The sequence below is a fragment of the Notechis scutatus genome, chromosome 4 (assembly GCF_049901735.1).
Source record: "Notechis scutatus isolate UNSWTSFEM ecotype Mainland chromosome 4, rNotScu1.2, whole genome shotgun sequence".
NCBI classification, from domain to species: domain Eukaryota; kingdom Metazoa; phylum Chordata; class Lepidosauria; order Squamata; family Elapidae; genus Notechis; species Notechis scutatus.
In genome coordinates this window covers 115,693,093-115,715,856 of record NC_142012.1, presented here as the reverse complement: position 1 = coordinate 115,715,856, position 22,764 = coordinate 115,693,093, and the positions used below count along the sequence as shown (strand labels likewise).

The following is a 22,764-nucleotide window of genomic DNA, read 5'->3' as shown; positions in this document are numbered from 1 at the left end:
AGTACTTTGTTTCCCATGTATGTTTGTAGGCATGAGTAAGAGAAAGAATATGCCATTTGGAAGTGGAGCTAGCATGGAAACAGTCAACATGGAGAAAAGAAATTGGGCCCTCAGCCTGAACTTTTTAAAAAATTAAACTAAAAAGTGAATAGTGGGAGGTAGAACAAAAGGTTCTGGGCAAGGAATCATTTAAAGCAGATTCCTATTTATTTATTTTTGAATGCACAGTTGACTTATTGAACTATCAAACTGCTGATATAGTACTCAACGGATTTTTTTTCCCCCTCACAGATCTAACAAGTAGTGTTATTTTAGGCATTGTCAAATATAGAGAGGAAACATAAATGGCCAATCAATGAAAAAAGCTTAAGATTTCTATAGACTTTAAAAGTAGGGTCATCCGGGAAGCCAATGAACCCAGAAAACAAGAAAGTAAAGGGAGAATAAGAAAAAAGGGACACAAAGAATGCTGCTTACTGTAAGTTTTGACCCTGTTGTTATACCAGCATCACAACCCAAAGATTTTCTCCAAAGGAATAGTCCTTAAAGGGAAAAATGGTTCTATACTGCTGTGCCCGTCATCTCTTTCTGGGAACTCAAATATTTCAAATACTTATTACTAGTGTTAAAATTTAAAATTACACTATAGTTGCTCTTTTAATTATAGTACTTCAGCTAAAATTACCGGTACTATTTTCTCACAATAAATTACCTTCTGGATTAATTTGGTTGAAATGTAAGGAAAACAAATTAAAAGTTTATTTTGCTCCCTGTCATGCTTTCTGTATTATGTTTGTATGCTACTCAATGAAATAAGCTTTGGATAGGTAACGTAAGTTATTTAAATTGTCTCTATGCAAAGAAAGCAAGCTTTAAATTGGTTCCAACACAGCCTTGTGATAGGTTCCCATGAATGGCTACTAAACTGTGTTTACCAGCTTCTGGAGAGAATGGCATCCATACCTCTAACATGGCCAATTCTTCACCCTTGTGCAGGATACGAAATGAGTAGACATGGTCGGGGCTTGGATCTGGGATGAATTCACAGCCCACCAAGTTCAAAGCTGGTTGAGCTGCTTTGCTTCTGTTTTTATCCTGGTAGAAGTGGAGCTGGCCATCCTTCACATGGCACCAGTAGGATTTCCATTGGCTGTTCACCAGTACATTTAAATATGCTGTGAAGAAAGAAATGTTGTTTTCATAATATTTTTTTTCTTAATGGAGCCCAGAATACTCTTTCAATCCCCTCTAGAGATGATCTGTTTTCAGTGAATAAGAACATGCTCACATACATAATTTTATTGCCCTGGGCAGGCTGCTAAACTAAGAGACCTCTAATATTGCTTTCAATCCTATAATACAATGAACATGTTAGTCATGCCACTATATAAACTAAAATCCAAATTCGGATATTAAAAAGCACTTATTGTCACTAATTAATTGATAAAAACACAGCCATCACCATCCACCTTTCAATCCCCAACCAAATACAACCTATGCTATATAAAAAAGTTATGGCTTAATGGTCAAAACTGGATTACATTGCAAAAACAACAAGAAGAATTTTAGAGTGACTGTCAGAATTGTCCCAAAGGTATTACTATATCCTCTATGGATTTTCTACAAGAAGACCTAAAAGAGCATTGGTGGCATGCTGTCTATTATTTGTCAGTCACAATGGCTATACTACAATTCTCATTTGCATCATTTTCCAGGATTGTCTTCCCTGCAGGTGGCAGCAATTCAAATAAACACAGAGAAGTATGTGCAGTTCATAAAAGTTACTTACTGCAGGTATCCAAAGATCTTTCTGGATTGTCCAGGGAGGTAGACTTCTTTCTCCCAAGATTCATCAGGTTGCTAAATTTTAACCCAGGTGTGCATTTCTTCTTCGCTAAATAATAAAAAAGCCACAAATTAAATTCTATTGCTGAAGAAAATGATCATTATAAAGCAGATGCAATTTAATATGTGACCCACCTTCACAACAGTATGAAAAATACTTGAATAACCAAGTTTTTGATAATCCAATATTTTTAAAAACAAGCCATGATTTCTGTTATTTTCTGAATGTGAAGCTTGTTTTTCACAGAGGCCATAATGAACCAGACACTGATTCCTTCTTGGAGATACTTGAAGGGATGCAAAGGGTTACAGAAATTATAAACTATTTATGTGCCTGAAGATATTTAGCTGTTCTCAATTGAGTGATATTATCTTGATAACTATGAAATATGTACTTGTAGATGCAAGTATTCAAAAAGGGAGATATGAAAAGTATACTTGTGTTGTTGGAAAAAAATGCCTCCTATTTTAAATCAGCTTGGAACAAAACAAAGCTTGTTTTTCATACCATTCCTTTCCTGCTGTCACTTGTAAGGTAGGTTGGATAGAACATAAGCAACAGCACTGTACACCAAATGTGTAGATTGTCCTTCGTAACCTATTAAAATATGCTAATATGATTGTTGACACATGCTTGTAATTTTCTGCTGGGATTGTATCTTTTAAGTAATTTCTGAACCACTATTTCTATAAAATTTGATTTTGATGGGGCTAAGCAGATCTAGCTGATTCATGTCTGCCTAGACTCTCCCTCAAGTTGTATAAAGGCATCATCCAACATCCCTTCAGCTGGCAGAAAACTATTCTAGTATAAACTGTGCTGCCTCTATTGCTGATATTTATTCTGCTACAACAGGGGTGTCAAACCCAATCACATCATGGGCTGCATCGGGATGTATTGGGGTTGTTTTTGCCCTTGCGGAGCTGGGGTGGGCATACTAATACCACTCTATAAAGCCCCCGTAAGACCACACCTAGAATACTGCGTCCACTTTTGGTCATCACAGTATAAAGGTGTTGAGACTCTAGAAAAAGTACAGAAAAGAGCATCCAGGATGGTTAGGGGACTGGAGACTAAAACACATGAAGAATGGTTACAGGAACTGGGCATGGCTAGTCTAGTGAAGAGAAGGACCAGGGAAGACATGATAACAGTCTTCCAATATTTGAGGGGCTGCTACAGAGAGGAAGGGGTCAAGCTATTTTCTAAAGCACCCAAAGGCCAGACAAGGAATAATGGATGGAAACTGAACAAGGAGAGATTTAACCTGGAAAAAGGGAGATTGTTTTCTGACAGTGAGAACAATCAACCAATGGAACAGCTTGCCCTCGGAAGTTGTTGGAGCACCATCACTTGAGACTTTCAAGAAGAGATTGGACTGCCATTTGTCAGAAATGGTGTAGGGTCTCCTGCTTGGGCAGGGGCTGGACTAGATGACATACAAGGTCCCTTCCAACTCTGATTATCTGTTATCTGTTATTTAATCCTCTCTTACCTGTCCTGATCCCCTTAGGACAGGATGGGACAAGTTTAGAACAGTAAGATTAGCAACTAGTGGCAGGGGCTCCTTCCAGAGAAAGTTTGCTGCCCACAATCTTTTCTGCCTGTTAGCTATTCTCAAGCTATTATTCTCAAGCTATTTCTGTGTCAATACCTGGGTTCTGAAAGATTGAAAAATTGAAAGATAAGAGCACAGAGGAGGAGCACAGGGGTGAAATATTTTATAGTTGTTCAGCAGGTTATTAATCCTTATTTAAACAAAAAAATAAAACCAGCAAATGATAGATAAAAAGCACAGAGGGACATATGGGATGAAGTGGGAGTACCTGATACCATAACTAGTGCTGCAAGAGAAAGGCAGTACTTGCAGTGAATGACCAGAAGACTAGTTCTAACCTCAGAATTAGCAATACCAGGAAGTAGCTGAACCTATGTACCAGAGTAGACTTCTTGAATTTTGTCATTTTGTTTACCCATGGTATTTAGTGTCACTAAACAGTTACCATAGTATTTAGTATCACCGGAGTCAGAATGAAGTAAGCAATGACATTGCCCTTCCTAAAGGCAACGTAAGTAATTGTGGAATTACAGGTGAAGGAACTGCCATTATATAAGTCTGGTCCTGGAAGCATTCACTAGTCAGGAGGAAGTTCTATTGTTCCTCAGAAATAATGATGATAATAATCAGTAAAAAGAATCCACCTAGATAAAATCCTTATCTACTGTAGCAGTGGAAGACCTTCAGAGCACCTACTGGCAGGATACACCAATTGTCTGCCTCCCAGGACAGCCTGTTTATTCTTTCAAAATTATTGTAATCTTGTTTAAAAATCAGGTTTAGAAGCATGCTAGGACCGTTTTTTAGGATCAGCTCTTCAGAAACTCCAATCAAATTTTCCAAGGGAACATGACTCTGCAGAAGACAGGCCTCTGCCACCCATTCCAAAATGGCTGTGGAGATCAACTCACAATAACTAGAATAAGGGATATGCATGCAGGAGCCTAAAGCAGCAAACTGAGCAGATCCTAGCTCCAAACCACATCATCAGCTAAATGATCAGTAAAGTGTGCCAGATCATGTCCACAGCAAAAACTGCGTTGGAAGAGAAGACAATTTTCAAATGCCTCAGATATGGGCTGGCATGAGACAAAAGCCACTTAATGAGTACATGGCAGGGTGAAAAAATGGTAAAGCATAGTTATGGTTGGAGGGAGGTGAGAAAGACACTTGTGATTAAAAGTTGTGTTCTTTTCATCTGAACCATTCTCTTTTCTGCAGAACTGGGGAAAGCATTTGTAAGCATTCTTTTTCATGTATTTGCAAAACCCATCAGGTTTTTACAATAATCTGCAAGGGATGACTGAAAATTCAGATGAGGTCTGTTGCAAATAGAGGGTGTTTACCGGGTCTTAATGTGGTTGTCCTTTTTTGTTTCTATTTACACTAAATCCTTTATTGCCATTTTGATGAAACTTTAATTCTTCGTATAAATACACACAATGTTTCATGTAAGAAAACACATAACTTCAATACATATTCTTGACATGTAAACTCACTGGTTAGGTTTACTGCAGTTGACCAACAATTTAACAAAGCTGCTACAAGTTTCTGGCCTATTGGTATTATTTCCAATGCTTTCAGTTCAGAAAAAATTACCCAGGTAATAATCAAATCTAAAACATGCTTCCTTTCCAATTCCAACAAGTTCAATAAAATTTAGTTTCAGGTAAATTGCCTCTTCTTTATGATATTGTTCTGAGTGGCAACATTTTCTCTCTGTATTGAGAGAAGGAATCACCATATAATGCCTTCTTTTTTCAAATTCCATCCTTTGGGAAGGGATCAGAGCTTAGCAGGAGAACATAAGCATTTTTTTTCCACAGAAAGTCCCACAGTTGATTCTTAATTAAAAATTCAGACAGGAGGAGATGAAAAGGATCTCTTTTTGCTCGAAACCTGGACAACCAATGCCAGTCAAAGCAGACAGTCGTAGATTGGACTGACAAACAGATATATGGATGTTTTCTATGTTCTACAAGATACTCTATTTCATTATCCCTGGTAGAAACTACATAGTTCAATTAGTGTGGATAACAATTTAACTTGGCAGAGAAGCTCTTCTGTCCAATTCTATTTCAACCAGGCACTCTGCAAATTCAATATACAGCAGAGACAGATGCTTTAATTTCTCTCTTCCTCCTTCTAATTCAAATGCTTCCTGCCCAGAGCCCTGCAGTTGTCATGGGATTACAGTTCCCAACATCTATAAAAGGTACTAGATTGGAGAAACTTTCTGAATTCAAAGTCATGTTACCATCTTTTGTTTCCACCAGCTCCGCGTGACCATCAGTGTTACTTCCACTCTCTGATGGCTCCACCTGCAAAGAACAAAAAGCAATTTCTATGACTAAAATTGAGAACATTATAAAGTATTGGGTTGAAGAACTCGTCTACCTGTTGAAAAGTTATATTTTGTGCTTGGAGCAATGTGAGAAAATGAGGGATAGTACAGTGAAAAAGCACAAATATTGATGTATCTATTGGTCTTGGAATGTTATCAGATTTACAAATCCTCACTAAATAAACAGCTGTTTCTTTTTTATTTGACTTCAGGCAAACAGCAACATGGCTTGATTGGAATACTAAGCACACGAATGGAAAAACTTGATTTTTCCACCAAGCTTCCTCTTTCATAACAGTCATTGCCCAATGATTGGCTGATTGGCTTAAAACATGTTCATTTAATTATAATACTGATATTAAAATATAAACAAATATAACAGTACATTCTACAAAATGTCCTTTTACTCTCAGTTTAATTTAACATACTTTTTTAATGATTTGGCAAGAAATATATTGGGAAAGGATATGTTCACTACATCCAGGAAAATACAGCTCCTTTCGGGATACATACACATTATAGAATTCTGAATGTAAGCTTATTCTGAATTTTGAAGAATTAATCATATTAAACAAAGAGGAAAAGGTATTTTCATGGCCACCAAGCCATGTAGAAAGTTAACTTTAAAAACTCCTTGGCATCAATTGACCAAAAAAAGCGAGTTAGATATCACCCAAATAATAATCAGACCACTTCCTAAAATTCCACATGAGCTAGCAGCTTATTGTAGATATTTAAAAGCATATAGAATCCTTCAGAGCTGAATTAAGTGGCATAATGTAAAGCAGGGGTGTCAAACTGGTGGCCCATGAGCTAGATGCATCATGCATTGGCCACACCCACTCCAGTTCTGCAAATCGGAAAAAATGTTATGTTTGACACTCGTGCTGTAAAGGAACAACCTAATGGTACTATTTCAGCCTCTTCTGATGGCTGGCACTATCTAGGATTGTAGAGTTAATGATTTGCCTCCCAGAGCCATTGAGCTTACATTCCCACCCTTAAAAAAATTATTGGGCCCATAAACGAATGAGTTTAGTCTCATCCATGGAAACTGAACACTATCAATCACTTTCATAGAACAAATCCAAGTAGGAATAGAGATAAGCCATTTAATCAGCAAACTATTTTGCAAATGTATCACAGCAGGTTATTGGGAACACTCCCTTCTCTTCTGCAGCTCAGCACATAGTAGCTCCAACTGAAACAACATCAACAACTCCATAAGGCAATTCTGGGCTGACTCACCAGTAGGAAAGAAGTCTTTACTACCATCAGAATAGCCTTTTCCTCTAGGTTATGTTTGACTAAATTTGTTCCATGTTTCCCATCCCAGATGCTTTCCTTAAGCTTCTGTAGGGATGTATGTGAGGTTCAAAAATGTGTGTAAGAATGCTTTTTTATATAATGTTTTCATTTGGACAGAACTAAATCTTTAAGCTCTCTTTAAAAGCAATTTGAAACAAACTTATTACAAAGATGAATGGATACAAAGAAGTGTTGTTGTGAAGGGATGGAAAGATGCTTGAAGCTGTTCTCACTGCAGCATCCGAAAAAGGCTAGAGTTTCCTGTTTTGATGGGTGGGAATTACTTCCCTTATATAATCAAGTAGTTTTAAAATATTATGCAACAGAAGGTTTAAGAGCTAATTTTTAAGCATCCCTTTCAAAAGGTAAGACATACTTTTGGATTATTGAACCGCTGGAAGTCTGGAACGTACTGATTTCCTTCACAGGGCCCCTCGGGATAAAGACCACTTGTTTCTTGGATTACCTAGGAGGGGGGAAAGCATGATGTAAGCAATTTCTTGTCTTATGACCAGCTACATATTTTATTTTCTTCTGCACCTAGAAGACTTCAGCTAATTTTAACTGTAGCAAAATTCAATTTAAGCAATGCAATTTTGAAGTTAGAGATACGGAAGTCGAGCTGTTCCAGAAAGTTCTGCTTGAGAGTGAAGCCTAGGACACATGTATAAACAGCACACCAAATCAGAGGATGTGCTGGGCAATCCCCTCCATTGTTCTACGCTAATTGGGAATTATTTCTTATGCAACAGTCTCTGGGCCTGTCAGTAGAGATATCAAGATGGAAAACACTATGTGAGCCAACAACATTTTTTTAAAAACAATTCCTCTTTCACCTATTAGAAGAAGAAAATGATTTTAGTTTCTGTGCTATACTGACCACTGTAGATTAAAACCAGTCATGAGAGGCATAGAAGGTTATCCCAGTTTGGGCTGACAAAGGAACCAATATATGTATACACTCATGTTATACCAATATGAGTGTATACATATTTTTTTTTGCTGTGGTTAGTTTAATTTAGAAACAGAGGCTTGGCCCTTTGCCAAGCAGTGTTCTTGTGCTTTTAAAAGATTTACCAAACAGCATGTACTTGCTTTGTACTTGGACATTTTTACTTGATTATAAATTATTAAGAATTTCCTTGTGTTTTCACAGCTAACCTCAGTTCAGAGGTCTTCAGTATGGAAAATCAAGATGATCCAGATGCAGAAAAATCAAAATAATAAGTACAGAAATATCAAATAGCAAGGGCATGGCCACATAACATTGAACATTTATCCCTTGAAAAGCTTAGAAGCACAGTAATGTGTAAGTAAACCTGTAACTTAGAGTACCAGTTGTAAGCACCATTCATTTGGTGCCGTCATTACTTTATATGGTTGCTGAGTGAGTGGTCATAACTTGAGGATTACCTGTATAAAGTGTAAAATGTTATTGAAAATTCTCTAATAATATATTAATTTAACAAGGAGCTTTTACTCTTCCAATTCCTACATTTGCCCCTGGGCTCCAGTGAACTCATCAAGTATATTTTATAAATATGCGCTTTCTTTTCCTAAAGGCATTGTATGCATTTTTAAGGAGGAGCCTTAAATCACTTGACTGATAAAGCACAAGAATACTGACTGCCAAGTTCAGTATTGGCATTTGCAATTGTGGCTTCAACAAATCCCCACACCTGGAGTAACAGACATTGCCAAAAACCAAAAAAAAAAAAAAAGGCTCCACTCACTCTGAGCCATTGTTCTGCTTGGTCTTTACTTTGCAAACCCAAGACGATCACATCTGCATTCATGGGGATGATCTTCAATTTATGCTCCTGCTTTCTCAGATTCTTCTCCTTGTGAATGACACTGCAGCTCACCAAATTAACATCCAGCTGAGGACTATGATCCTTGGAAGTCTTGTAGCACTGGGAACAAAAATAATACAGTAAGATTATTTATTATTTTCTTTAAAATTATTTAAAACATTTGTTTGGCTGCCCATCTTAAAACCAACTCTTGGGTGGCTTAGAACCAATCACACAAAAAATAATCATAAAACAAAAAATGATAAAACTAAAAGAAAATAAGGAAAACTTGGCCCAACAACTGCACTTCCCAGATGGCACTCACAATAGTCTCATCCCACTCTGAACTCACCCTGTTGCAACCCTTGGGGGAAGAGCCTGATCTTAATTTCTCTCCTGAAGGTTAAAAGAGAGAAGGCTGTTGGTCTCAGGGCAATGGTGTTCCTTAACCTACTAAATGACTGTCAAGAGGGTTAGTAAAAATGTTCAGTCTAAGATATCTGAAAATTATGTATCCTAAAAGTAAAGTTGCCTTCACCTCCTACTTATAGGCTTCCCAAAAGTATTTGTTTGCTTATCTCAAGGAAGCAAGTTCATACATGAAGTAAACCCTTTGGATTTTATTTGCCACTTCTCTTTTCTGAATCCTTTGTGTTTAAAGTTTTACCAGAAAAACTTCAAGACGAATTTATATTTTAAACATACTTTCTGGCTCACCAAATACTTACCAACAGTCTGTTCTCTTTAATCATGCAAAGCTGTTTGGCCCACTGGCCCAACCATTTCTTTCTCCAGAGAAAAGCACAGATCCGGGCATCTTTCATAAGTTCAATAGATGCTTCAGGTGATGGCCACTGATGAGGGGCTGACTTGCCTTTAGTGCTCTCTTCCTCATCGTAGGATTCATAGGAGCTGCTGACTGCTTCATCATCTGCATCCAAGGGAAAAAGACCACTACATTTACATCCAGGTTAGAAAGGGATTCAATTTTTCTATCCTCCACTAGGTAAGCTCTAAAGCATTTCAAGATGTACAACAAAGATAAACAGAAGTAAATATGAAAAATGGCTTGAAAACTTGTAAAGTTTAAACCATCACAACATGTTCAAAAAAATATACAACTTTACCCCCATTCCACTTTGATCAACATGCAGAAGATCATTATTCAATCCAATCTTTAAATTTTATAATAATAGCCAACTTGTTCAACTATTACAAAGTCTGTATTACTATTACTGTTAATCTCATCACTCCTTATCACCCATCCATTCCCACTTGTGATTGTAGGATTGTAACTTTGTTGCTTGTATCCTTATGATTTATATTGACTGTTTCCTAGTATGATTTGATTGCTGATTGTACCCTATGACTATCATTAAGTGTTGTACATTATGATTCTTGATTCTTAATGAATGTATCTTTTCTTTTATGTATACTGAGAGTATTTACACCAAGACAAATTCCTTGTGTGTCCAATCACACTTGGCCAATAAAGTATTCTGTTCTATTCTATTCTATTCTGTGTAGGCTGCAATCATAGATCAAACTCTAATATAATTTGAAAAGTGAATGGGATGAATCACGTTCATATGAAATAATTGTTGTGTGTTATCAGGTTGTTTTTGACCCCCAGAAAATAGGTAGATTTTCTTCATTATGAACTATCCCTAATCTTTTCTTTCAATCATGCACCTTGCATTCAACCCTTGCATTCATTTTGATAGAACCAGTATACAAATAATTTGAGTATCTGTATACTCAACAGTCCTGTTTAATTAACCCAACCAAGCTATAGTGGTATGAAATAAATATCACAATGATATGTTTGAATAATATGCATATTACACATGGATTTTATTCAGTTTGAAGTTACATAATATATCACTTTTATAAATTCTATGTTCTACTACAACTGATACTCTTCAAATGTGTTAAGATTTCAATATCCATCACTCTAAGCCAGAATAGCTAGTAACAAAAGAACTGTAGTTGTAACTTATATTGCATTAAAATAATGACTTCCTATTTTTAAAAATCTGTGAATATTATAAAAATAGGAAATAAAGGAAAAGGAAAGTCCGAAGATACCATACCAAAAGTACATTCACAAACTTGCTTGGACTAGTTAACACTGAAAATAGTGCAATGAACAGTTTAAACTTATTATATGTCACTATTTTTTCCCCTGACTTTTGCTCTGATCACTGATTTCTTCATGTGGAATCCAGCATTTAATTTTGGTGGGGAGGGGATAATATTTATTTCATGAGCCTTACGCACATGTGGAAAAAATATTACAGCAAAGATGACTAACAAACAAGTACTAGAGCGCACAACAGTCATGTCATTAGAAGGCAAAACTGCATCTCACTTACTTTGGCCATGCTATGTGGGAGAATTCACTGGAGAAAGCAGTTATGTTTGGAAGTGTTAGCAGTGAAAGGAAATCAGGCCGTCAAAGAACATGGTGGCTGGACACCATCAAAGCTGATACCAGCCAGAGCATAGAAAAACATAAAAAAAAATAATGCAAGATCGGAAAATGTGGACAGACCTGGCCACTAGAATTGCCAAGAGTCAAACTCAACTGAATAGATAACATCATCATCATCATCACTGGTTCTTAATTCTGCTACATTGGCTCCATTTCAGTTTGCCATTTTCTTCTCAGGAAGTCCTCTTGAGTCTCATAGTTAAACATAGAACTTTGTTCTTTTTTTGGAGCAGAAGAACACTGAGGCAGTAATGCAAGTAAATTTATTATACCCCAAGATCATGCCAGAAAAAGTATTTTTGTTGTAGTAAGCAATTTACCATCTGTTCAATGGTGGCTGGATTCTATACACCTTCCTTTCAACCATTAGACCTAAACTTTCTCATTCAGTTTGTGGATTTAAATGGGATCAGTTAAGGCAGTGATCCCCAACCTTTTTTATGCCGCGGCCGGTACCGGCATCAGCTGGGCGCCGCGCCCGGTGCCGGCATCAACTGGGCGCCGCCATCTTTTTGATGAAAAAGTGCTTCCGGTGAGCTTTCTGCCGGAAAAGCTCACGGAAGCACTTTTCATCAAAAATGGCGGCGCCAACTTAGCGCCCGGTAGGACTTGTTCCATGCGGACGGTCCGGTCCCGGACGGTGGTTGGGGACCCTGAGTTAAGGTTTCTATTTTGCAATAGCTTCATAGGCACACCCTGAATAGTAAGCTGTTTGGATATGTTCTTTAGATATAATCAAATGTTGCTATACACCCAGTTGAAGATGTGCAAAATGATATAAAATGAAGAAATGTGACTAAACCATATTGTATACTAATAGATGTAATCTTTTATTTAGAAAATGACTTTTTTTCTCTATAGGTAAGCACTAGGTTTTTTTTTACTGTACCATAGTAGCATTTCATTATGTAGAAGGAAAGAATATTCAATGTTTATTAATCACTGAGAATAAATCTACTGATTTAGACTTGGTACACATCTATTAGTTGTATGAAGGATCAAAAAATTGGGATAAAAACTGGTGGAAGAACCATCAACTATTTTTGATATGCTGACAACACAACTCTCCTCACAGAAACCAAAGAAGACCTGAAACATCTGGTCAAGAAAGTCAAAGAAGAAAGTGAGAATTTTGGACTCTTTCTGAATATCAAAAAAGAGCAAGCTCATGACCACTGCAAGGAAGGAGGACATCAAAATAGAAAATGGTGGTGAAGAAATAGAATGTGTGGAATTTCCCCTCCCCCCAGGACTGCAAATAGCACAGAAATAAAAAGTCAGATTGACCTGGGTTGCACAGCAATAATGAACATGAGCCAAATATAGAAAAGCAAGAACATCAGCCTGGCAACCAAATGTAGGTTAGTTCAATCTGTTGTGTTTTCTGGAGCTACCTATGGGTGTGAGAACTGAACCTTAAAAAAGCAAGACAGGAAGAAAATCAATTCGTTTGAGCTGTGGTGCTGCTGCGTATTCCTTGGACAGCAAAGGTGACTAACATACAAGTACTGGAGTGCATAACACCAGTCATATCACTAGGAGGCAAAATCACTAAACTGTGTCTTACTTACTTTCACCATGCCATACAGGGGAATTTACTAGCAAAAGCAATTTTGTTTGGAAGATATAGCAGTAAAAGGAAACCAGGCCATCAAAGAACGCAATATTGCAGGGATCCCCAACCTTTCGGCCGCGGCCCGGTTCGGCGTCAGCTGAAGCGCCCGCGACCCGGTTCTGGCGTCAGCTGGCGCGCCATCTTTTTGGCGAAAAATCACTTCCGGTGGCGTCACGGAAGTGATTTTTCAAATCAGCGGCGCTAGCGCTTTCTGGTGAGCTTTTCGGGTAGAAATGGCTTTCTACCGGAAAAGCTCACCAAGCGCTGGCGCCGCCATCTTTTTGACGAAAAATTGCTTTTTTACCAAAAAAGATGGCGGCGCCAGCAACCAGCGGCCCGGTAAGGCTTGTTCCATGGCCCGGTACCGGTCCGCGGACCGGCGGTTGGGGACCCCTGCAGTATTGTATACCATAAAAGTTGACACCAGCCAAAGCATAGAAAAACTCAAAGAAATAGTGTATGATTGAAAGATGTGGAGAGACCTGACCTATAGAATTACCAGTAATTATACTTGACTGAATGGATAACATCATCATCATCAGTTGCTTGTATTATGTATCAGGGAAATGTTGAACTGTTCACATAAAATATACTTGTCTCGAAGGTGCATTTTTCAAGGGCAACTGTACTATCTTGTTTTCCATAGACATGAAATATACTTATGAATTTGTTGACTAGATTTAAATATTGCCCTTCTTTTAGAAGTTTAAGGCACCATATATGCAGTTGGTCCTCTGGCATTTCCCCATACAACAATCCTTCAAGGTAGGTTGGACTTTAAAAAGCACTTGGCTCATTGTTATCTGGTGAGCATTCTTGACAGATTGGCGTAACTAGATGAATCAAGGCCATTTTATCTTTGTATTCACAGTGAGAAATTTTCTGAAAAACCCTCATCAATGTGACATTTGATTATTCAGAGAATTGTTCTGATTCTGTTTTTCAGAAATAAATCGGATATACGACCTAAAAAAAGGCCATTTTATCCTTGTATTCACAGTAAAGAATGCTATGAATTGGACAATCTAATTGTCTTCATACCATGTTGTCTTCTTCTAGACTTGTACACACAAAATTTTTACTTTTTTCATTTAACTTTCTTCATCTAAAATCTTTTTTTTTTTGGTATTTTTGAATTCAGCATATGAAAGATCTTATAGTTTCTGAGCAACATGCTGTTCCCCAGCTGCAATTCAACAAACCCCAAAACTGAGCTTCTGAATGCTAAGGGAGAGTTGCTTCTTACGAAGCAAAAATGTTCTGCCTACAAGCACTGAATGATTGTAACTGATCATGACTGATTAAGGAATTGCTTTTAAAAATCAATACCTGGTGCTATTTCTTTATTAATGCTCCTAACATAGATATGTTTTAAGGATGGAAATAAGATTGAGGGGAGTCTGGTGAAAGATTCTCACAAAACAAATGACAGCCAGGGCACGAATATTCAGATTTTAAATCTGAATATGCCAAACCCATAATTAACATAGCACATACTACTCTCAATAATCTGCAACACTGGACTTGTCCCAGTAGCCGAAAACTTAACATAAAAATTTGCATGATGAAGGATGAAGAAGGAGAAAAAGACATCTGAACTTCTTACTGATCAATGAATTAAATAATTTTAACAATTGGAAGCACAATTTATCTACCATGTTTCTCATATAATAAGGCCGGATCTTATTTTTTTGAGCCCTGAAAAAATGGCTAGGCCGTCTTTTAGGGGTGACTTAATTCCCCCCATTGCATCTTCGGGCGGGCGGGCGGCGACAGCTTGGATGTTGACCTCGGCATTGGTGGGGCACTTCAGATCGGGGTCAACGCAGGCAGCACCATATCCGGTGTGCAACAAAAGTACTTCCTAACGGCAAGCCCCCCACCATTTCCCCCCATTTCACATGTTTTAATATAGGCCTTAATTTGGGGGGAGGGGCTTAATTTCATTTCATGCCTATAAAACATGCTGGGACTTCCTATTGGGGGAGGCCATATTGTTGGAGAAACAGGGTAAAACATATAGTGATAATTAGAATCAGCCTTCTAAAATATTAAAACAAGCTTTTTTTTAGTTATGATCAGAACAAATAAAATCAGATGGTGCTGACTCAGGCTAAATAGCTAGCATTCAATATGCACTCTAAAAGATACAGAATATATTGACTGTCGTGATTCACATGTGATGCTGAGACCTCAGTACAATCATTAGAATCAATGGGCAGGCCAAGGTCAAAGACCTGTTGGAAGAGCTGAGGCAATGAATTTCAAATAGAGGAGGAAGATGCAGCATGAATACATAAAGTCTTAGCGCTTCCAGAGAGATATCTGTAAAACTTATTATTCCAAGGAGAAAATCTAAGTCAAACGGTATCAATATCATATTGAGCTGAATGTAGTCTAGGCAATTCTGTCATTTAATGTTCTTTTTCAAAATTTACTTAGTAGTGTTACAATCATAGATGTAAATCTCACATTTGCAATTTTATATTTGAGCATTTCTTCCCCCATGCAATTGAACTGATTGTTTTTAGAATAACTTTTTTCTTTCTAGCTCGCACCTGAACAAAACAATAATAAAACTCTAGAAATATACAATTATGTACCGTTTATAGAAACACTGTAAGGTTCAGCTTCTTCATAGTACCCTTCTGGAGATTCATTTTTGAGGCCTGAATGTAGTTTTGATTCTGGAATCTGTACAATATACATAAAAAAAGATAGGAAATAAGCAGATAAAAAGTTTTAAAGCAGGTTCTAAATGTTCTATCATCAAAATTAAAAGGAACATTCTCTTATGAAAGCGAGATCTATTCCATTCACAGAGCTTACAGTTATAACAAATTTCATATTAAACCAAGAATAAAAGACAAGCATTGTAGCATTACAGAACAATGCTACAGTTACAACTTTGTATATTTTTCCTGAGTATGAGTCAATGGAATTTTCTGAAAAACCCTCATCAATGTAACGTTTGATTATTCAAACAATTGTTCTGATTATGTTTATCAGAAATAAGTCAAATTACATTTTCCTGTGATGTAGATGCAGTGATAAAGTGACTTACTCTTGAATTTAATCACAGTTTAAGATAAGACATAGTAAATGACATTCGTTATGTCCATTATTTTTCATCATGGCAACAAAATAACGGATTACAAAGATATAAATAAAGGCTTATAGAGTTTTGATGCACAACGCTAATTATCATGAAAAGTCTCAATTTTCTTCAAAATTTAACATCAAGAATGCAGGGTAAATCAGTTTTAAGAAATAAAAAATATTCAAATTGAGAATTAATCTAACATGAAAACCAAATATTTATTAAACATTTATTTGTAAATTATTAATAATAGAAACCTGTAGTTGGAGGAAGGTAATCATAAGTCTAAGTATAGAATCCTTGAATGCTTATTTTATAACTGTATAAGTGCATTTCAGTTTTCTCAGTAACTAGAAGGGTTGAAATATAATTTCAAAGTCAACATCAGCAAAAACAGAGGTAAGTAATTCAATACCTTAAAAAAAAAATCCAAATTATTTGATAGTAACAAATTCAATTAATCCACTGGCCAACATATAATACTCACACTTTTTCTGTTTTAACTTTCGTATCTTTAATGTACCTAGTTTGAAGAATAAGCAGGCTGATACATTATCATCTTAATCATCTTTTTTTCACCCTGGGATTCTTCTTTATCCAGAAAAAAAAAATCATCTTTCTTCTCTGACATCTGACCTGAACTTGTTGGAAAGGAAAACTCATCTTTAATTGATTTAATACAAGGGCCTTCAAACTTGGCAAGTTTAAGACTTGTGGACTTCAACTCCAGAATTCCTGAGCTAACATGACTGGAGAAGAAATTCTGGGAGTTGAAGTCCAGAAGTCTGAAAGCTGTCAAGTTTGAAGACCCCTGATTTAATCCATACTTAATAAGAATTAAATCTACATAGTTCAACAAGAATTAAATCTATATAGGGAAAATTAAATAGATAACTTTCAGGAAAACACCTTTTAATAATAATAATAATAATAATAATAATAATAATAATAATAATAATAATAATAATAATAATAATAATAATAATAACAATAACAATAATAACAACAACAACAATAATAATAATATTACCTGGAAATAGCAAAATAGAAGTGAAAGAATTGGAGAAAAACACAAAATACAAAGACCTACAAATAGAAGTAGAAAGACTGTGGCAAAAGAAAGCAAATATATTATCTGTAATAACAGGTACCTTTCTTATAGTTCCAAAACATCTAAAGCACTACTTGTCAGCATTGACAAAATCACCATCAGTCAATTGCAAAAGGCAGCTTTACCTGGAACAGCTTACAACCTGAGATAATAGTACCTGTAATATTATTAAACAGCAACATATGCCTATGCCAAGTCCTTAGAAAGATTCAGTAAGTGGTCAAAAATGCTAACCCCAGTCTAAATATCTGACTGAATTATGCAATAATAATTTATTAACTTTATATGCGGTCCAACTCTCACTGATTGGAAAAACTGGCCATAAGAACTGTGGTGTACCAATTGGGTATTTTGGAGGATTTAAAATAACTCATGCCATTCTCCATTACTTAAGGTGATCTTGATTTAGCTAATATCTCATCTTGTAACACAGTCAATATGTCAAATATCTGTCCTGCAAATTACCAAACTGTTAGTAGACATTGGAATACAATTTCCTTGGACATTATAACTGAGCTATCATGTTTGAAAGATCTGGATATCATTCTGATGGTGGCTGATTTCTTTTTTTAAAATGGCATATTTTATTATCTGTTGTGATCTCCCTGGAGCCCTGCATTAGCTTCCCTGTTCATTCAAAAAGCTTTCTGGAACCATACTTTGCCTAATTACTTAATTTCTTACAAACGCCATCAATTTGTGGCACATTTTGAAAGTTGTTTCAGTTACTCCTTCAATAGTTCCTTCTTTCACCCATCTTCCAAATAAGCCACATTCACACAGGACGAATTCCACATTCGAATATTACTTTTGTTGTAAATTACCAGAAAGACACCAGAAAGACTAACATTTTTATCTAGAACTATATTGAGTTATAATATGTGAGTGCATACCTCCACTCAGCTGACACAATTGCGGGTGTGTGGCCACTTACAATTATCATCTGATCTTCTGCTTGAATGCTTTCCAGTGCTCCACTCTTACACATCTCCAAGAAGTTCAGCACTTCTTTAAGAATCAAGTGGATTGCACTAAAATCTCCTATAAGCTCTCTGTTATCATCATGTAGAATAACTCCCTGGAAACTGTTGGAGAAACCCACCTGAGATTTCTCCCCTCACCATACATTAAAGAAGCTAGATGTCAAGTTTACTGAACCATTTCCCATAGTAATATAGATTAGTTCTATAATTTTTTGCTTGCTGCCATGTTGGAAATGCATCTATTTTTACACCATGCCCTTCCAGTTCTAGAATGCCAGTTTTTACAGTAGTTATGGACAATTTTTAGAAACCTACTTAAATATTTTAAGTGCTTAAAAACCTCATTGAAATATTAAACTATTTTTCAGTAGTTGGATATAGGCAGGAAACCTGACTGCGAGATACATTTATTGTTAGTCGGCATTGGGACCAGACACTATCACAAAGTCCAGAAAGATTAAAATAGTTATCTTGCTCTACAGTCTTAAAACAAACCTTTTTGTTGTTTATTAAATAAATTTCAAATGGACCAAAAAGAAAGTGACTCCTTTGCATTGTTTCCATAACAATGGGAATCAGATGGCGGTAGGAGAAAGAATCGTTTCATCTTTCAGTGAGTTCAAAGCTCAATTAATTACTTTTTGCCAGGAACATATCACTATTTTCTGATTAGTTCTGCAACTGAGAAAGGGAAGATTAATGTTTTTTGCCCCATTCTAAAATGAAACAATTATCTGGCATTGAAAAATAAACATTACTGTTAATTTAAATACCTTTGTTTCTGACTCAAATGTCCTCACTTATTGTTGCTTTCATTTACAGATGAGAAAGTACAAAAGAAAAAAATCTGGGGAAATTTGGGAAGAGGATAGGCAAGAGAAATTTTTTCTGTTAGTTTTCTGAGCCTTGTTTTCTAAATGTATTATTGATTCTTTAATTCTCCCACAAATCAAAGTCTCAGTGTTTTTCTGTCATGGTTGTCATTTTAATGCTACTGATTTCTTATCAGTTGAAAGGAAAAGAAGTTGATTTTTTTAAAAATGCAATCAAATGTCAGGGGGAAAACACTTCCTAACAGCAAGACCAATTAGCTACAAAGGTTGTGGACGTCATGGGATGTTGAAACAGGGGCTAGACAGGGGTGGGCAAACTTTTTGGCTCGGGGGGCCGCATTCACTTTTACAATTTGACAGACGGGCCGGGTCAGCACAAGATTTTTTGGGAATCGCCCCCTTCCCCCCTTCTTCTCCTCCTTCCCCCCCTCGGAGGCCCCCTGAGTCAGGAGTTGCTACTGCCGGCACGGCTCACGCGGCTCCAGTCCCACGTTGCCTCGGGAAGGGAAAGGCAAAAGGAAGAGCCGCGGCGGTGCTTTGCAACAGCAGCAGCGGCACCGGAGGTTCAGGCTCAGCGGCTCCTGGTTTTGCCTTTCCCTTCCCAAGGCAACGCGGGACTGGAGCGCGAGCTGCACCGGCGGTAGCAACTCCTGACAGCACCAGCCGGACACCTGAGCAGAGCCCGGGCAGAACTGCCTGTTGCTGCTGCGGGCGCTGCTGCGGGTGTCTGGCTGCCCAAGTAAAGAACCGCACCAGCTCAGGGCAACTGTGAGGAGCAAGAGGGAGAGGCAGAGAAGGAGGCAGAGAAGGAGGAGAGCACCTGGCCAGTTGGGGAGGCTTCTTGTGCTGCGAAAGAGGTGGCTAATGATCTCTGGCTCCACTCTGCTTCTCCAACATCCGGCGCTGCCCTGTTCTGTGCGCCGGCTGCTCGGACTTGCTGGCCTGACACAGAACAGGGTGGCGCCGGATGTTGGAGAAGCAGAGCGGAGCCGGAGATCATTAGCCGCCTCTTCGCATAGCACAAGAAGAACAGGTGGTGCCGGACCATTGGAGAAGCAGAGCAAAGCCGGAGATTAGTAGCTGCCTCTTTCGGCACAGAAAGCTTCCCCCAACCAGCCGGCTGGTCTCCTCCTTCTCTGCCTGTTTGTTCTGTATGGCTGAGGAGGAGGAGACCAGCTGAGAAGCACGCTGCCAGGCGGGGCCACGCGGTGCAGGGCAATACGCCACTGCCCAGCCCTGGCTTGGGAAAGCAGTGGGCGTTCCCGGGCGGTGGCCTTGGCCCCGCTAGCAGGAAGCAGCTGCCCAGCTCCGTGTTGTGTGTGCAATTTTTTGGCGGCGGTGGGTCTCTTTGGCCGGCCCCAATTTTTTTTCAGAGGGGAATATTTTTTTCAGAGGCGGGCCGTATTAAAATGACCAACGGGCCGGATGAGTCCAGCGGGCCGTAGTTTGCCCACCCCTGGGCTAGAGAATAGCATGGGAGAGGCTGCAACTTAGAATATTGCACTGAGCAAGCAACTGGATTTGATGTTCTAAATTCAACTCAGCAGAAAAGAATCTGAATATACTGGAATAAGTATTTTTTGAAAGAAGTCTAAACAACAGGGATGCCCTACTTATAAATCAGCTTTGCATAGCCTGGATATGCTGTCATAAGAAATTCTGTTCAGCATCAGAAAATTGCTCCTTGTGCAGAAGAGAACTTTGTCACTCATTCTTGTGTCTTATCAAAATGAACCACATCATTTCCATTTCACTGCTTTAACTTCCATCTACCGCTGAGGAGCCCTATGGTGGCTTGAAAGATTGTACAATTTTATAGAAATTTGACTATCAATATGAATGTTTTTCTTTACTATCTTTCCCAGTAAAGAGTGTTGCAATCAATATGAATCAACATTCATTTGGGAGTAAGATGACTCCCATTTGGTCTGCAATAGCGACAGAATTACTTGATTTTCTTCTGCAAGAAAAAAACCCATGGCAGATTATTCTTTCAATCTCATTCACCTTTTTACCAAAATTTATTTTGTTCAAGAAAAAGCTCTTTATTTTCAGACACAAAGAAGCAATCCAGTTGTTTCTATGGCTATTAAACAGTTATCTCTTTCTGATCTTGATGTTTATTATGAAAACCTCATAAAAACCTCTGCTAATCTTATCACTTCACCTGATCAGTGATTATAACAACTTTGCATTCAACCAACAGCTTCTTGCTTACATGACACATATATTTAGCCAGGCTAGCAAAGGATGAATATTTCTCAGATAAACTAAATTATCAGATATTGGTGAATCTCGGGAATTACTGGAACTGCTGCACCAGATAGATTGCTCCTATCCGTTTGGCGTATTCTGTAGATAATCTACATAGTTACAAACTTCAAATGCAGATAGCATTAGTCCCTAGGCAAATATTTCTGCTAGAGTCCTTTTTACTGATTTGAATAAGAAGCAATCAGCTCTTTTGATTCTCCTCTAAATTAGAGTAAAAAAATACAACTATAACTGCTAATTCATTTTGTTTGTGTCCTTTGTAAACTTTAATATTGTTTGGATCATGGTCTCCCTTCCCTTCCCTCTTAAGTCTCTGCACAAGATGTCAAAGAAACACATTTGATTAACTTTATAATGAACCTTCCAAACTTGTAGGTGCCACTATAATCCACCTTTACCATTAGCTGAAGTCAAGCAAAACTTGAGGTTAAGGTACCTCATATTGAGTATATAGCCTGGTTGGAAATGAATGGTTAATAATTTAGTTATTTCTGCAAAGACCTAGCCACCACATATGTGTCTCAAAAAATTCTAGACAGATTTGCAGGAAGTAAGCTAAATTAGTATACAGAAAACACTCTCAAGGGATCTTCCAAATGTATACGTGACATACAATCTACAAATGCCTATGACCTAATGTTAAAGAAATAAGACAAGTATAAAGAAATTAATGAAAGATGCATAAAGCAATTTATAACAGGGTAGGGGTTGTTTGAACTTTATTTTTCAAAGTTAAGCTTAACAACTCTCTCATTTTTCCATTGTGGAAAAAAAAACCTGTACAGGGCCTCAGAACCAATTCTAAAAATGATGCTTTTGTGTCAGTATTCATGCTGATGTTCTTTAAAACAATCACAACAAAGTCTTGATAATGACCAAGAGGTTTGCAAATTCTCTTCTGATTATTTATGAACATCCAGAGCTTGCTTTGAAATCTTCACTGATGAATTGTTTTGAAACAGATCCAATCTTAGCTCCTGGGATTTCCATTCTGAAGTTAACAGGAATGGTCAGAGTTGCTCCTAACAATCAAGAACCATGTACAGGATTCACTTCAAGCTTTTATCCTCTCAATTAGATACAAGAAGCATAAGTCATTCCCAGAATACTTAGCGACATCTTTTGTGGTTGACCAGATACAATCTTAAGAAAATCTTCGCTAAAACTAAGCTTGATAAGAAAGGGCATAAAGGAGAAGCAAAAGTGGATTTCATAATCTAAGATTCTCCCCAACAACAACCCTAAAAGGGTAGAATTTCTTTCCTAAACAAACAACTTGGCAACAACTTTATAGACTTTTCAATGTCAAGTATCATGTGGTGATCTTTTGATTGTTTGTCAGGTTCTTCTATCTAAATCAATGCCAGTTTTAGTCTCTGCTCCTTTAGCAACTGTTTAGTTCATTCTTGTTTTATACTATTTTTATGATAATTTTTAATCCATACATTTATTGTATACTGCCCTTGCAGCTTTTGCTGTAGAGCAAGGGTTTCCGACCTTGGCAA

The 22,764-nt window shown here is 37.4% G+C and overlaps 1 protein-coding gene across 1 annotated transcript in view; it reads right to left on the bottom strand.

The window, feature by feature from the left end:
- AFAP1L2 (actin filament associated protein 1 like 2) overlaps nucleotides 1-22,764 on the bottom strand; it is a 92,039-nt gene that overhangs the window by 11,102 nt on the left and 58,173 nt on the right. Inside the window, exons 5-11 of the mRNA XM_087964518.1 lie at nucleotides 15,562-15,652; nucleotides 9,578-9,780; nucleotides 8,790-8,969; nucleotides 7,433-7,522; nucleotides 5,662-5,725; nucleotides 1,790-1,894; nucleotides 964-1,175 (exon numbers count right to left, since the gene is read on the bottom strand). Of these exons, the coding sequence (XP_087820644.1) occupies nucleotides 964-1,175; nucleotides 1,790-1,894; nucleotides 5,662-5,725; nucleotides 7,433-7,522; nucleotides 8,790-8,969; nucleotides 9,578-9,780; nucleotides 15,562-15,652 (945 nt within the window). The remainder of the gene's footprint in view (nucleotides 1-963; nucleotides 1,176-1,789; nucleotides 1,895-5,661; nucleotides 5,726-7,432; nucleotides 7,523-8,789; nucleotides 8,970-9,577; nucleotides 9,781-15,561; nucleotides 15,653-22,764) is intronic.